Source organism: Meleagris gallopavo, chromosome 15, assembly GCF_000146605.3.
Source record: "Meleagris gallopavo isolate NT-WF06-2002-E0010 breed Aviagen turkey brand Nicholas breeding stock chromosome 15, Turkey_5.1, whole genome shotgun sequence".
In the NCBI taxonomy this organism is placed as follows: Eukaryota; Metazoa; Chordata; class Aves; order Galliformes; family Phasianidae; genus Meleagris; species Meleagris gallopavo.
In genome coordinates this window covers 8,220,363-8,235,042 of record NC_015025.2, presented here as the reverse complement: position 1 = coordinate 8,235,042, position 14,680 = coordinate 8,220,363, and the positions used below count along the sequence as shown (strand labels likewise).

At 45.7% G+C, this 14,680-nt stretch overlaps 1 protein-coding gene across 1 annotated transcript in view; it reads left to right on the top strand.

The window, feature by feature from the left end:
• Positions 1-3,466: 3,466 nt before the first annotated feature.
• The window catches only part of NEURL1B (neuralized E3 ubiquitin protein ligase 1B), a 96,703-nt gene continuing 85,489 nt past the window's right edge, over positions 3,467-14,680 (top strand). Inside the window, exons 1-2 of the mRNA XM_010718955.3 lie at positions 3,467-3,516; positions 5,159-5,231. Coding sequence (XP_010717257.1) covers positions 5,216-5,231 — 16 coding nt within the window. The 5' untranslated portion in view covers positions 3,467-3,516; positions 5,159-5,215. The remainder of the gene's footprint in view (positions 3,517-5,158; positions 5,232-14,680) is intronic.

The following is a 14,680-nucleotide window of genomic DNA, read 5'->3' as shown; positions in this document are numbered from 1 at the left end:
CCAGGGTCCCTATTTTTTTCTTCTTTGGATGCTTGGGTCTGCACAGATCAAACAACATACTTCCATCATTAGAAGTCAGTGAGTCACAAGAGCTGTAATGACTCTATCATAAAAATAACCTTAGAGCCCTAGTGCAATTGCTGTGCAGGCTGGGATGTGTTCTTGCATTCCCCAGGGATGGCTGGAGGCAGACTGAGGAAGAGACCTGAGGAGGGACGGTCATGCTCATGAATAGGCTTTGATGACTTCTCATATCTGCTTTTTGTCCTACTCACAGACAGCTTTCTGCTCTGATCTGAAATGGATGCTTCCTTTGAGCCCTCCTCCATTCTATTCCTTTTGCTTTTGTCTCCATTTCTTCCTTTTTTGGGGGGGGGGAAGGGGGGAATGGTTGCGGCGTTCAGAAAGACCTCATCCATTAATAGAACAGTGTCTGCTCCAGATGCTTTAGCAATAGTGCTGCAGAACAAATGATATTTTAAATAATCAGCTCTTTTCTGTCATTCCCTGCCATTACTCAGGAAAGAGGAGTGATGGCATTATTTTCTGATGCTACTCAACTGATGTCTCTTGCATCACTCTTGAGCCTGCTGAAGGTGCAAATTCCCAGACTGGAGGATTGTGGAAATGGGGTGCTGCCCTGCAGGACATCACAGCCCCTTGTCCAGCCTGGATGATGGGTTCTCCAGTAATTCAGTGTGGAGCTGGGCACTCAGCTGAGCATCGTGCCCCGATTTCCCAACGTGCATAACAGCTGCTGTACAGCCTGCTGGGAGACTTTATCCACCAGTTATATCCAGGACTTGTCTTGAGCCCTAGGGAGTGACCCCAGAAGGACAAGGACTATGTGAGGTGAAGTGGCACATTCCATCACCTGTGTATCTTTAGGAACGTGCTCTGATGGCCTCAGCTTTATCTTCCAGAGCTGCTTTCTTTGTCTCCGTCATTGGAGGACGGTAGTGTTGGCAAGTGGCTGTCCCAGAATAATCCAACAATAATGGGTTTGAGCATGAGATGAGGCTCACTTTGAGCTGTGAGCAATCCAGACACGTTCATGAGACTCAGACACAACAGGTCACAAGTTTGGTATTCTTTTTTGTTTTTCAGTAATATTCATTATATGAAAAATGGTAAATGGAACTACTTGCTGAGCCTTTTACTGGTTTTCCTGTTTGTTTCTGCTTTTTTTTCCCCACCATTTGGCACAAAAAGTGCAGTGCTTCCAGCTGTTGAGTTTCAAGTTACCTTCTCTGCATATCTGTGTCTTCTGCTGTGTTTCCTGTAGCTCCTCATGGTGAGTCCCCCAAACTTCCCAGCACAGCCACGCAGCTGATGAAAAATCACCTTGGAGGTGATTTGGAGGGATGCAGCTTCATTTTTGAAGTCCCAGACCCTCTGTCCTGAGCATCCTCGAAGCCTTCAGGAGACCTGGTCTTACAGAAATCTCAAATTGTGCATTTTCTTTCAGAAAGAAAAAGCTGCCTGGAAGCAAAACTGTTTGGTGGTGCATAGTATTTAAAAGAAAAACAACAGCAAAACACATGCAAAGTTTCCTGGAGAGATGAGAGGACAAAGGGTCCTTTCTGTACTCGTTCTGCAAATTTAAGGACAACTTGATCTGGAATCTCATACAATGTGCTCAGAGGCTCCACAGTGTTCCCCACTTGCAGCAATAGCTGCAGGCTGGATTTAGTTTCCCAGGGACGGTTGATGGCCAGGATGCCTGGTGTAGGAAGACACTGTGCCTGCGTGTCCTTCCTCCCTTCTGTCCTGGTGTCACCCATGCTGGGCTCCCCACGTTCACACAGCGTTCTGCCCCGGCCGTGGGCTGCTCAAGGACGTTGTGATCATCACCTGCACTCTGTCTGCTCTCAGCTCTGGGCTTTGGCCCAGGAGAGCGATCCGTCATACTGAATTGTGTCATGTTGTACTGGCTGTGTTTGGGAGGAATGAGGCTGCTGAACTCATTTTGCCTCTGACCTGAGTGGATAGAAATGGAGGTCTCCAGATGGGCAGCCAACGGGCTGTGCTGAGTGCTGCTGCCCCACCTCACTGAGACCTGTCTTTTCCCGAAAAACCCTCAGATTCCTGGGGCCCACAATAGACCTTTGCTCCATTCTCAGGTAGCGCCCTGCTTACCAAATGATGTTTTATCAGCTGCCTGCTTCAGCCCGTGGTGATACTTACCTGATACTTGGGAATGTGGAGTCAGAAGACACTAGTTGTTTAATGCATGATGTTATCACCGTTTCTGGGAATAGCAGTGGTGCAAAATGAAGTGAAAGCTCCAGCTCCTTGCTATCACTTTCTTAGGAACTCCTAACCTTGTTAGAGCTGTCCTTCCCAATGCTTCCTCATTGGGGAAGCAGCAGCCCCAGCTCCTCACCTGTGCCTGAAATCAGGATGCTTTCTTCACTGATGTGCTGCTTCCGAGTCCTATCCTTAAAGACTTAGAAAAGCAAATTCCCTCTGCAAAGCATACACACAGGGGAACTGCTCACCCACACTCAAACCTATACTGTTCCCCCCACTCAAACAAGCCTCTCTCCCTACTACAATGTCAGTCCTTGAGAAACTGATTCTGAAAGTGAATCTGTGTGACCATGAGTTTGTGCAGCTTGGTCATCAGTCAGCAAGGCCTTTGTACTTTCGTATTTACCAAACCAATTCTCCGAAGGACATAAGAATTGTTTTTTTTCTCAGTTTCTTTCTTGCAGATCACACATGTGATGTCACTTAGCCACTTGGAGATACTTATCTTATAAATTGTTACATCTGTAGCTAATTAATCTTAAGGGCTTGCTGGTGAGATTGTCTAGCACTCATAAAATAAAAAGCATTCATGCCATTTTTACTTGGCCATTTTTTATAGTTTACAGTCTTATGGTTATTCAGTATGCGAATTTGGGCAAGTAATACAGCTCTTGCAACTTATTTTTTTTCCATAGAATGCTAATTCTGGTAGCTCTTCGCAGCTTTTTGTAGGTTACTTTGAAATTGTACGAGATGAAGAGCACAACGAAGTTGCTAACTAGCCTTGGCTTAATTCTACAAGTAGCATGTCTATTGATACGGATGTTGGCTGCAGATAAAAGCACTGGTCTGTCTTGGTGGTGATATAATTGGAATGAGGTTTTAATCCAAAACTCTGAAGACAGCCAAGACTTTTTCAAAGGAATGTATTCTTTTGGATCATTCAGTGACCTTGGAGCTCCTGATATGTAAAGTCTGCTTTAGACTAAGATACAGCTCTTTATTTCTTTAACTGGTGGTTAGATGTCAAGAGGAACAGGGATGTTGCTGTATAGGAACTGCTGAATCACAGCCTGAACCACTGATTGATTGCCTGAGGTGAGCCCTAGGAGCACAGGTGAAGGCAATTTACCTGTGCTGCTGGAAGGGGTGGAGCTTGGCTCCACCTCTCCTAGACCCCATTTAAGAGCTGACTACCAGAGGGGAAGGATCTCTTTCTGGAGATCCTTCCTTTTGGCATTTTCTAGCGAGCCCAGGACAAGGGTAAACCCTCTTTCTATTCTTTTTTGGTGTAATAACCTGCTTAGCCAAACTCTCTTGTATATTTCTTAATTATAACATCTGTATATTCATTGATTATACAGTTGTGCTCTAATGTGCCTTAGGGTACTAAATCCACCTTGAAAATAAATGGGGTTCGAGTGCTAAATTACTGCAATGCTTCTGATATTTTGCTTTCTGTACAGTTTTAATGAAGTTGTTTCTGTGTAGTAGCAAGGGAGTGTGCTGGATCCGCCACAGTCAGCCGCACTCCTACCTACGTACCCTGAACGTGTAGAGATCATGTCTTTGCCAGTGGGTGGCTGGCATTCTGCATAAGGACCTGCTCTGAGTCAGCTCTAATGGATTTAATTCTCCTCTTCAGGCAATAGTAGCTTACACTTGTAAACTGAAAAGCTCTTTTGGGTTGTGTTGCTCTAGATAAAGTATTACATGCTGTACTAACCCATAGCATGCATCATAGACTGATTTAAAAACCATGCTATGCTCTCAGCTTTAATGTACTAAAGAACAGCCAGGACCTTGACAGCTCGCTAAATCAGAGTAGTGATTTGGAACCATTATTTCCAGAGTGCATGTGTCTGGCTGAACAGCCCCAGTTGTAGCCTCTGTTAGAGTAGTTGCAATTAATTATGCATTGCTGCGATGTGCTGGCCTGGGCTCCTGCCTCCATCCCACATAGGAAGCAAGCACAGAACTGACAGGGTGGTAGGAAACAAAACAGGACAAAAAGTCTTGTTGGTGGTGAGCTGGGCAGAGGGAGAGGGAAGCGGAGCACTCCCTAGCAATACTTGGCCTGGAGGTAGATGCTGGCAGCTGCTGTAGAGCAAGGCTAAGGACGAGACCACGTTTGTGATCGCACATGCTCACCAAACTGCACCACTGCTGGAGATGTTCTCAGGGATTGCAAACCACGGATTACTGAACTCAAGTAGTCTAAGCTTCCATCCAAATTGTGTAGGTTTTGTAAGATAGGAGAAAAGACATGAATATTGGGTGCGTGCATCTCCTGCCTTGCATTTCCTACATGAAATGGTGAGGTTAGTCCAGAGAAACAGACATTTTTTTTCTCCTTATTTTGGTGGACTGATTAGATTTTAGCTGTGACATCTGTGATTCTCGTTACTGGAATCAGCACAGTACAGTCTGACTGTCCCGGATAGCAGTCTGTCGCTGTGGTTTGCTCTGCAGGCCCTGTTCATGCAGGAAAGCAAAGCCATTACTTATTTTGAAGCCCTGCTCCTAAGGGGGCTGTAATACTGAAGTCGCAGGGCATCCAAGCAACCTAGATGTAAATTACTCTGATTTCTGGGGGTGTATAGCTCTCTTACCCATTTGAAGCAGAACGGGTCTGTCCAGACTTATTGCTGCAGGATATCCATTCATCCAAGTATGTGACATGAGTAGCAAAGAGTTTCCCATCTGGAGGACTTTCTTGACCCCCTGAAATCCATGGCAATACTCCCACCTCTGAGCAGAGGCTTTGCAGCAAAGAAGCAACACCAGGACCTTTGCTCATGAACAAGGATAAAAGGCAGATAAGCTCAGTGTCTCTGGAACACTCACAGACAAAGTTTTTTGATGTCTGCCTTATTCACTACATGTCTGTTAATTTTCATTTTAGGTTCCTTGCATTGCTGCTTATCTGACTGATAAGCATATCCACGTGAATTAGAGAAAAATGGGTCAGTCTTTAAGTAAGTATCTCAATTAAGGTTGTTTTTTTTTTAAACATATTTTTTCAGAATATTTTTCACTGACATAATAATAAGATCTTAGGGTGTCCTGAAAAGCTGATGTCTAAACCATCTGGTGGACATGTAGATCATACCCTTCTTTCCTAACACGTATGGCCTTAGATAATTAACCTTTGCAGCACCACTGAGACTTGTAAAGAACTTGCTGATCAAGGAGAACTGTTCCAGGTCAGAGGAATTGGTGTGGGAGCTGGGATTGGATCCAGATCTCCCGAGACAGGGAGGTTTTTGAGGAATGTCTCTAAGTACATCTGGAAAGTCACTTTGTATTAAAAATAAATACATTAAAAAAAAAAATATCATAGGACATCCAATGCAGAAACAGCATCTCAGTTGTTCAGTAGTAAGAATAAGAAGTTTCTTAATGACCTGATGGAAAGGCTGCAGGGAATTCTCTTTATATCTGAAACTCCCTAATGGTTAATGCAAACCTCTTCTCTGTGGTGGATGTATATTTGCACTGGGAAGTTGAATTAGCATTTCGTACTTTTAGACTGCTCCAGTTAGACTTGGGTAACCTCAGCTGTATCTCCTTAGGTACTGACAAGGCTGTGCATGCAAAATGTCTCTGCCCTTCCCCAAGGGGCACCACTGTCTCCTGGCTGATCCCTCACACAGTGATGGAGGACACAGTGGAAGTTTGGCTCCTTGTGGCCTTGGGAAGAAAACCACTGTAAATTGGAAACCTTCATTGCTGAGGCTGCTCTGAATTAGCTGACAGCAGGCCTCAGAAAGGAGTTAATGAGATGGAGAGTTATAGCCCCATGGGTGGGTCAAGCTACACTAACTGCCTATCCCTTTGTATCATTGATGATCCCCTCGGTGTAGAAATCCACTCATCAGTGCCCTGGCTCGGGTTATGAATACTCTGTCCCCTGGTGCAGCTGTAATTAATCCCTCTGTGCCCATATGGTGGGCAGGTGTGCTGCCTTCCTTTGGGGATCTGATCCTGGTTTTACTCTGAGTGTTATGTTTCCAGAGGGAGTCTGGGACACGGGAGCAGTGGGGTGACAGCCAGGGCTGAGCTCCTCCTGGGCATACAGCTGTGAGAGCAGGAGGCTCCTGAGATGGGAAGCACTGCTCTGGTGGTGAGCAACAGAGCCAGGTACTGGGACATGTATGGCACAATGTCCCTGAGAAGTGAGGCAAAGAGAGGGAAGTACAGCAGCTTCCAAGGTAGGAAAACAGAATCTGCCACTGAACTGCAGGGCTTTGGTAGGACAGTTATCCATTAGAGCTTGTGCTGGGAACGTGTGTAGCCAGCATATATAGCAGTTGGATAACAATTGCAAGAGGGTACTTAAAACCCCAGCCTCTTTTCTTATAGTAGTGGGGTCCTGGTAATCTGGAAAAAATGTAAATGGTTTTGGGGTTTTGTTTTTTTTTGAGTTCTTGGAGGAAAAACTCCTATGTAATTTCTCCTGCATTTGCAGTTGGACTGTGCTGCTGAAGCAGCTAACGCTTTCTGCTCTGGTAGAAACTGCCTTGTGCAGGGGGGGCTTCACAATTTTCTGTGATGGATGGGGCTGGGCAGATTGGACAACTCACTCCTTATGCTCTAGATATGGCATGTTGCATTGAAGTATGTATCTGAATTATGAAGTATGTATCAGAATTGAAGTAATGTATCTGTGCTGAATGATGCTTGGTAGCCTACAGACGGGCCTCAGTGGACTGTTACAGATCTTCCTGGGAGCACGTGAGCCAGCAAACTGGTTATTTGCTTCTAGATTCTTCTTTGCAAAGCACTAAAACATGCTGTGGAATCCTTAGAACAGAAGCTGCACTTTTTCCCCCTCTGACTGGGCTGGTTATTTTGAAACAAATTATTTGGGTTCAATAGAAAGCCCAAGCTGCCTCCGCCTGCTTTCCCTGGGTGCTGCTTGGGGCTTGGCTGTACTGCAAGTTGTGGAAAGGTCTCATTTCCAGCCAGGCTTCCCGGAGCAAAGCCAGCTTCTCCGGCTTCCTAGCAGGATTTTGTGTTAGACTGTGGCCCCTGGGCCCAGCTACTTGCTTTTCAACTTCTCCAGCATGCACTTGGCTCCTACTGCTGATGCTTAGATCTTAGTAAGCATGGGTTAAGCAATGCGTGCGTGCAATTGGGGTGCAGCCTTTGTCTTGGGAAGGGACAGGGGAGGCAGGCAGGAAGCTGCTTGTGACCGTTTTGTTTCTTCTGTTGCCTCCAGGTCCCCTTTGCTCCACCAGAGCTCTTGGAAGGCTGTTTGGAGGCACTCAGGAACAAGTTGGTTGTGATTGATTTTAGCAGTTCTTGTACCCTTTGCTCCTGACAAGCATCCTGCTGCAGAAGAGCCTTCCTTGCTGGTAGTATTCAGGTGCTGGGTGGGTTAATAAGCCCAGAGAACACAGCAGGGCCACACTTTGTGTATTAGGGCACTTAGTCTTCATGATTTGCACTGAGGTTTGTGTCACAGCAACTGTAAAAGGAGCAAATGAATGTTGGTCCAGTGTGTGTCCAATGTCTAGAATGTTGTTTTGTGCTGTGTAAAAGGGGACGGACACATGCAGTTTCTGAAGTTCTCTGCCTACTGGGCCATTAAGCAGTGGTTTATAATGTTGTTGGAGGACTTTTTTGCTCCTAGAGCAAGGGTTTGGCATGATGTTACATGTATTGCTGCTGGGACAGTGAGCTGGTCCTATCTGGAGCTCTTTCATAGACTTCTGTCTGCAGAATAGTGTAAAAATGAATCTCTTTCAAGCCTGACACAGTAAGCTTCATTAAGGAAACTGAAATTCTGAAGGAAAAAATGCTGCTTCCCTCAGTCCCTGAACCGTGGCAGAAGTGTCCCTTGAGTTGCTGACAAACTCCTGCCCCATCTCCGTGTGCAGCCTGCAATAACTCCCCCTCTGAAATATGAAGTATTTAGAATTGCCAAATTTGGAGTTTCTCATCCCTTTTGTTTCCTCCCTCAGTCTTCGTGGTGGGGAAAGAAGAGATGTAAGTGCTCTGCACACTGCACAGCCAGAGTTGCCTCCCTCGGCCGACGACCAGCAGGGTTTTGCAGCCGGTTGTGTTTCTGGTGACCTAGATGAATTCTGATCCCTGATGCACGTGGGATTTTCCTCCCTCCCACTTTTAGCTTTTAGGGTTTTTTTCCCCTTTATTGATAGTTTCTGACACTTCTGAGGGAAGCTAGTGCTAATAATTGAACCACCAACAAAAAGCATGAAAAAGACCTCAAGGAACCGAGGGGATTTGTTTTCATTTAAATTGGCAAATTCTGTAAATACAGAGCAGGAAAACATGATCTTCCCTGTTGTCATTTCTTTATGGGAAACAGCTTGAGCTGTGTGTAAGGGGCTGTGCCCTCCGGAGGGGCTCAGGACTGAGGAGCTGTGTTTCCCACAGTCCGTGTTCCTCTCTTAATCTTTTGCTCCAGAACTCAGGATGAATCTCTGGGCTTATTAGGGTGGGATTGGGTTTTTTTGTTTGTTTGTTTTTTCCCCATAATCTTGTTTTAGAATGAAATGTCTGCCGACCTGCCAACCACAACAAGCAGTGCAGGATCCTGCCGCCTGCGAGTCTGCCCCTGGCAGCCCCTCTCTGCTCAGGGTTTATCTCTGAGGTTGGAGCCCAGCCTGGGGTTCAGATACTTTCCATTTTACAATTCAGAGTACTGTAATAAATGAACAAATAGCAGCCTCTTTCCCAAGCACACACACATACATGTACACACATATATGCAAAGCGAAGCTTAATTCTTGCTGTCCGTGGGCCTGGGGGCTGTTTACATATAGCACTGCATGTTTATATATGGAGTTCATCTCCTCAAGTGAAGACAGATTAAGCAGCGGGGTGAATAGACCAGTTATGTGAACTATGGGATTTCCAACCTAGAAACACTGCCAAGACCAAGCCAGACAAATTGGTAGCGCAGCAGTGTTTCTCATTAATGTACGTGGAAAGTTGTGCCTTGCTGATAATGCACAACAGCATCCTGCTGGGAGGTTTGGGAACCCATCTGGGAGCAGCCAGCAGAGCTGCATTAGAGGCTGGGCTGTGTCCTCTTGCTTTCCTCTCTTTCTCCTCTGAGAACCTTGCAGGGAAAAAAGCCATCCAGCTTCTCTGTGCTGACATCCTGAAGTCTGTGGGAATAACAGTATGTGGATGGCTTGGTTTGCTGAACAGAAATAAGACTATTGCAGCCTTCCCCCACAGCCTTTTCTGTTGTTTGTGGTTCCTGTTTTCCATCCTCGAGCAAATTATTTCAAACTTAGAAGTAAGGTTACCTGCCAGAGTTGTATGCGATGGCTTGCTTTGTTGTTGCTAGTACTGATACCGATGCCCAGGTTTGTGGGGTGGCTTTTGTATTTTGCAATGAAGCACTCTCATGTTCTCTCCAGTCTCTTTGCTTCTAACGTGAAGTTTCTCCTGCGGACAGCAGGCTGGAGCTGGTGCTGCTGAACTGACCTGGAACTGCTGATTCTGCTGGGAAACACTGGACAAAAGAAAAAAATCAAGTCCAGTTTTTTTACAAGATAGGAGAGGGCAAAAATGTGCATTTTTGGACTTAATGCTTGTTCATGGCAAATTCTTCGGAGCAGAGGATGCGTCTGCTGTATGGCCCAAAACATCAGTCACATTCAACCGTTGTTCAGAGGCTGGTGTCAGGTGGGTAAGGAAAACACTTTGGGGAGTGTGAGCACACGTCTGCAGTGGTGGGGAGGGCATGAGGCCATGCAGCTGGCCAGACAGTGCAGATGGTGCTAGGGTGCCTACACTGGGACCTTTTTGTCTCTCCTTGCTTCATTTTGGAGAAGGAAGTTGGCACTCAGCTCCCATTATTCGGAGCCAGAGAACAGTTTGTGGTGGGACCTGGCTGGGCCTTTCACTTGCTGCATCACGATGGATTAATAGGAACAATGCATTAGTGTGTTGTGGAGACTGATTAGGAACCAGCAAACCTTTCCTTTCCCAGCAATAGCTGTGTTTGAGTGATGGCTTAGGCATCTCTTCATCACATGAGTGATCTTCTCTTACCTGTCTGAAAGCATCTGCATGCTACCTGCAGAGGTGGCACAATCAGTGTCTTATGAAGTGCCGATACCAAAAGTCCCTGTGTGCTTGGAGCCATTTTGCATCACATTAACATTTTTTTTTCACTGCCTATTTGTAGCTGATTTATTCATTAGGATCAATGCAGCTATGCTTCTTGGAAAGCTAAAATGCTGCAACTAGCACTATTTTCTCTTTCCCCGACAGCGTTTCCTTTGGGGGGGGTTATGTTGCTTCAGGATATGAATAATCTGGGTCAGCCTGTCCCCAGATCAGTCTGAATTCCTTCTAGTAACTGTCATGTCTACAATGCCATGTTGTGCCTGCCTGTTGAAATGGCAGAGAATAGATATCTGTGATTCATGGAAGGAAATAAGAAAGGCAATTAAAGTTAAGAACTTGAATTTGGCATAGAGATAGCACAGAAATGCCCAGGAATGAGTTTTGACCTTGAACTGAAAGAATTTTGCACTGAAAAGCTGTGTCCTACGTGGGTAGTGAGGTTGTGAACAGTGTCTGGGGAAGGATGAGTTTCCCAATTGCTGCAGATCTTCAGGGGTCATGTTCCCTTGCCCAGTGTGTTCCCATCGGTTCTTGTGCAGAGTGGCCCAGGATGAGCCCGTGGGTGTCGTCCACATGGTTGGAGTAAATCTGGGGAAACCTTTGTGTGTTAGTGGCTGATTTTTCAGCTGTTGCTCACTGCCATCTCACTATCTTGTATGGTTTTCTTTGATGGTGTTTGTAATTTTAAACACACATTTCTCTTATCTTTCCCAAATCCCACTGAGTTACCTCTGGTTTCTGCCATTAGCTGTCTGTTAGTCTTGATGTGCTCCCTGAGGGCTGGTTAGGTGAAGGCATGGGATGCGGTGCTCTGCTGGAACTTTGCTTGAAGGCTCTGCAGAGCAGAGTCCCGTGGAGCTGGGAAGCTGCCAGCAGGCTCAGGCAATGCAAACTCCTCCATCTGGGTAGGCATGACTTATGGTATATGCAGAAAGCTTGCGGTGCTCTATGCAAGCAGAAGCATTGCCCTACCACTGACAGGGATCCTCCCTACAGGGCAGACAGCAGCTATATTTCACTAAGCAATCCCATTAGCATATAAAAGCACAATATGGACAAGAGTTTTGTTTCTATTGAATGGTGCCTGGGTATTTTATGTTCCTCAGTGTTGAAGTCTGGCTGAGCTGTCAGCTCCCACTCTGAAACGAGCCAGAGTGTTTTCAGCAGTGTGAATGCAATAGGGATGTGATTTTAGGGTTATGCATCCATGAGCTCTGGGCTGCATGGGCTGATGGAGTGAGTGGTGCTGACTGCCCTGTGTTGGGATGGGTCTGTGAAGTGCTCCAATTTGGCAAGCCAGTTATCTTGGCTGTTCTGTATTTTTTCATTTAGAAAAGTGCAGTTCTTATCTTGTGAAAATAAAGATATTTCTCCATGAAGACAGAATTTCCCTAGTTAAACATCCTGGTTCATCTGCTTCAAGAAACATCCTCCCTTTGTTATTTGCATTTATTTGCCAGCTTTATGTAATTATTAAATAGAACTTGAGACAATGAAAATAATACTTTATGGGAATGTTCTGACTTCTTATAAAGGTCTTAATTCTGTGAAAGTGCCCTTCTGACTTGCCATCCTCTGTCAGGAGTTGCGTAGCAACTACCTGCCCTCTTAGGTCCTGTTTGGAATGGAATATTTTTTGTGGTGAAGATGATCTTAACTTAAAAATAGATATTTTGATCCTACTGAGTCATTTTTCTCTGGGAAATAAAATGACTTGGACTATGATTAAACTTTTTACAAATTTGATCTGACAATGGATGTTTCTTGCCAATTCCGAAATGTTTTTGTTTGGGACAGTTGGACTAAAACCAAAGGAGACTGATGGTTGGGCTGAGTGATGCTCCCTTCTCATCCAGAGGCTTGAAAACACACCCGTGGCACAGAGAAAAAGGCATTTTTGTGATTTATTCATTTGCCCAATGGATGTTCCTTTGCCTCAAGTGTGAAAGCGACACTGAAGATCCCATGGGAGTGAGTCCTATGAAGAACCACATGAAAAGTTCCACCTGGTCCATGCATGCGTTTATGGGACCATCTCTCAGTTGAGCTCCCTAGCCTCTGGGTAGGGAAAAGAAAGGGAAACTTCCCTTCTGTAAGGGTGCCTCGTGCCCTGAGGATACGTCAGAGTTCTGTTAACTTTCCTTTGGAAAGCCATGCTCTCTGCTTGGTATAGCAGAACTGAGGCTGTCTTCTTCCATTGGTGTTCCTCAATACTGAGGAGGCAGCAGGGATGGAAGAACTGAGAGGACACTGATGAGAATCATTAGCTAAATGACAGCTAATGTGGGGGAGATGAAAACTTCTCACAGATGCTCATGGCAAAGGGTAGAACCTGATGTGAGTTTTTCTCTCCTTTAAGGAAAGTTTGGCTCCTCTGCCTTTGTGTGACCTCCTGATTTAGCACCTCAGGTCCTCCAGGGTGGGGAAGAAAATAGCTGCTGTGGGTGTAAATACTCAGTCCCTTGCTCTGAGGGAGCTGAGTCTGGCTGACAGTAAAGGCAGTTCACACATCCCTAATTAGTGTGATCACTTGCAGCTTGCAGGCACAGCTGCTTCTCCTCCACACCCCAAGGCACTGCACTCCCCTCCTGCACCCCAGCCCTGCCAGGAGGAGCACGATGGATGTGTGCTTCCATCCCTGCCCTCCTGGCTCTGGGCCCACACTAGGAGAGAACGGGAGCCATGGTTCCTCTGTGCACATAAAGCAGTGTGAAGCCAATGCTTGAGCTGCTGGCAGGATAGTGGGGTTCTTACTCTCTCACAACAGCTCAGCCACAACACCTAGCCGTGCCAATAAGCCTTCCCCCATCTCGCTTCAAATGGAGTAAATACCTATTTATAACAGGAGCTTAGCGTTGTTTGTGCAAATGTGTTTTATATCTGGCTATATCTGTTTTCTCTTGTGGGATTTCTCTGTGAAATCCATTTGGTAAATGAATCTTTCGTCTCCTGAGGCCTTGCAAATCTCTTGTGCAACCTCTGGCTTCATGTTCTGCATTATGCCTTTTTTTAGGCTAAACAGATAACCTTGAGACCTGCTGAGACTTTCTTTCCCGATTAGTCCTTCGAGAAGATTACGGGACTCTGAAATATGTATTCTTCAGAGGTTATGAAGAAAAATAAAAATTCCAAGTATCCCTGAGGAGGGGAAATAAAGGCAGCAGCAGGGATTTGTTAACATTTAGGCAATATCAGCCAAGAGGCTGACACTGTCCAGACGGAAAGATCCACTTCCTGGCTGTAAAGATAACTCACTAAAGGAAACATTAGTTGTGGCTGCACTGGCGATGAGAAATACAACCTCTGCCAAGAATTCACCCCAAGTCCAGTGGGAGCTGCCTCTTTTCCTTTCCCTTGTGTGAAGGGTTCAAGTTTACTTAGTTGGGAAATATGCCTAGCATTTCCTGGAGGGGAATGATAGCCCGCTAGGTAAAGAAGACTTGTGCAAGCTGGAGTTAGTTCCTTGCTGTGCAGGTGATGGTGGATGGCACTTAGACGTGCTAAGACGTGGGTGTCTGGCTCCCTGCTGGGTCCTGCATCACCATTTGCCTGGGCAAGGCTACTGGTGGCACATTGACACATCATGGGCACCTCCATGCCAGGTATCCAAGGGGAATGCTTGAGCCTACACATCCTGAGCAGCTTCTGGCCATCTCAGCTCAGTGATGTGCGATGCCAGACCTTGTAGTTCTGTCTCTGCAACATTGTACTGGGGCTTCCTCTGCAAGGAGGATGCTCAGCAAAAGGATGAGTAGGCATGTACAAAGAGCAAAGGTTTCCAAGTTTGGCTGGAGGAACTGCATACAACAGTGATTTTGTTGGCTAACCCCCCCCCCGAGCTTGCTGTATAGCAGAGAGAGCTGAACTGGCTGTGCTAATGCTTCACATGCAGCCAACGGGCAGAAGATCTGATGAGATTATATTTGTCTGTGTAGTTGCCTTTCCCTGAGGTATTCAATAGCCTTTTAAGCTACAAAATTAACTGAGCAAATTGAATGCTAGGCCATAGATCAAGAATTATTGGCTCATGATTTGATGTGGAGGTGAATGCAAGCTGTATTGCAGCGTGTATTTAACTCTCCACATTTAGACCACCTCACTTTGATGTGCACAGCACGTTAATTCACTTATTTGAAACGATGGAACCCATCCCAGCCCAACACCAGGCTCCAGCCCATGGCTGTGCCTCACACTGTACGTATTTTACAGCCTTTTCTTTGCTGCCATGGCACAGATAAATACTTTAATGCTTTTGCTTTTGGATCCTTGAGATTTTCTTCTCTGTTAAATTGAATGCTTTTTCTTTTTTTTT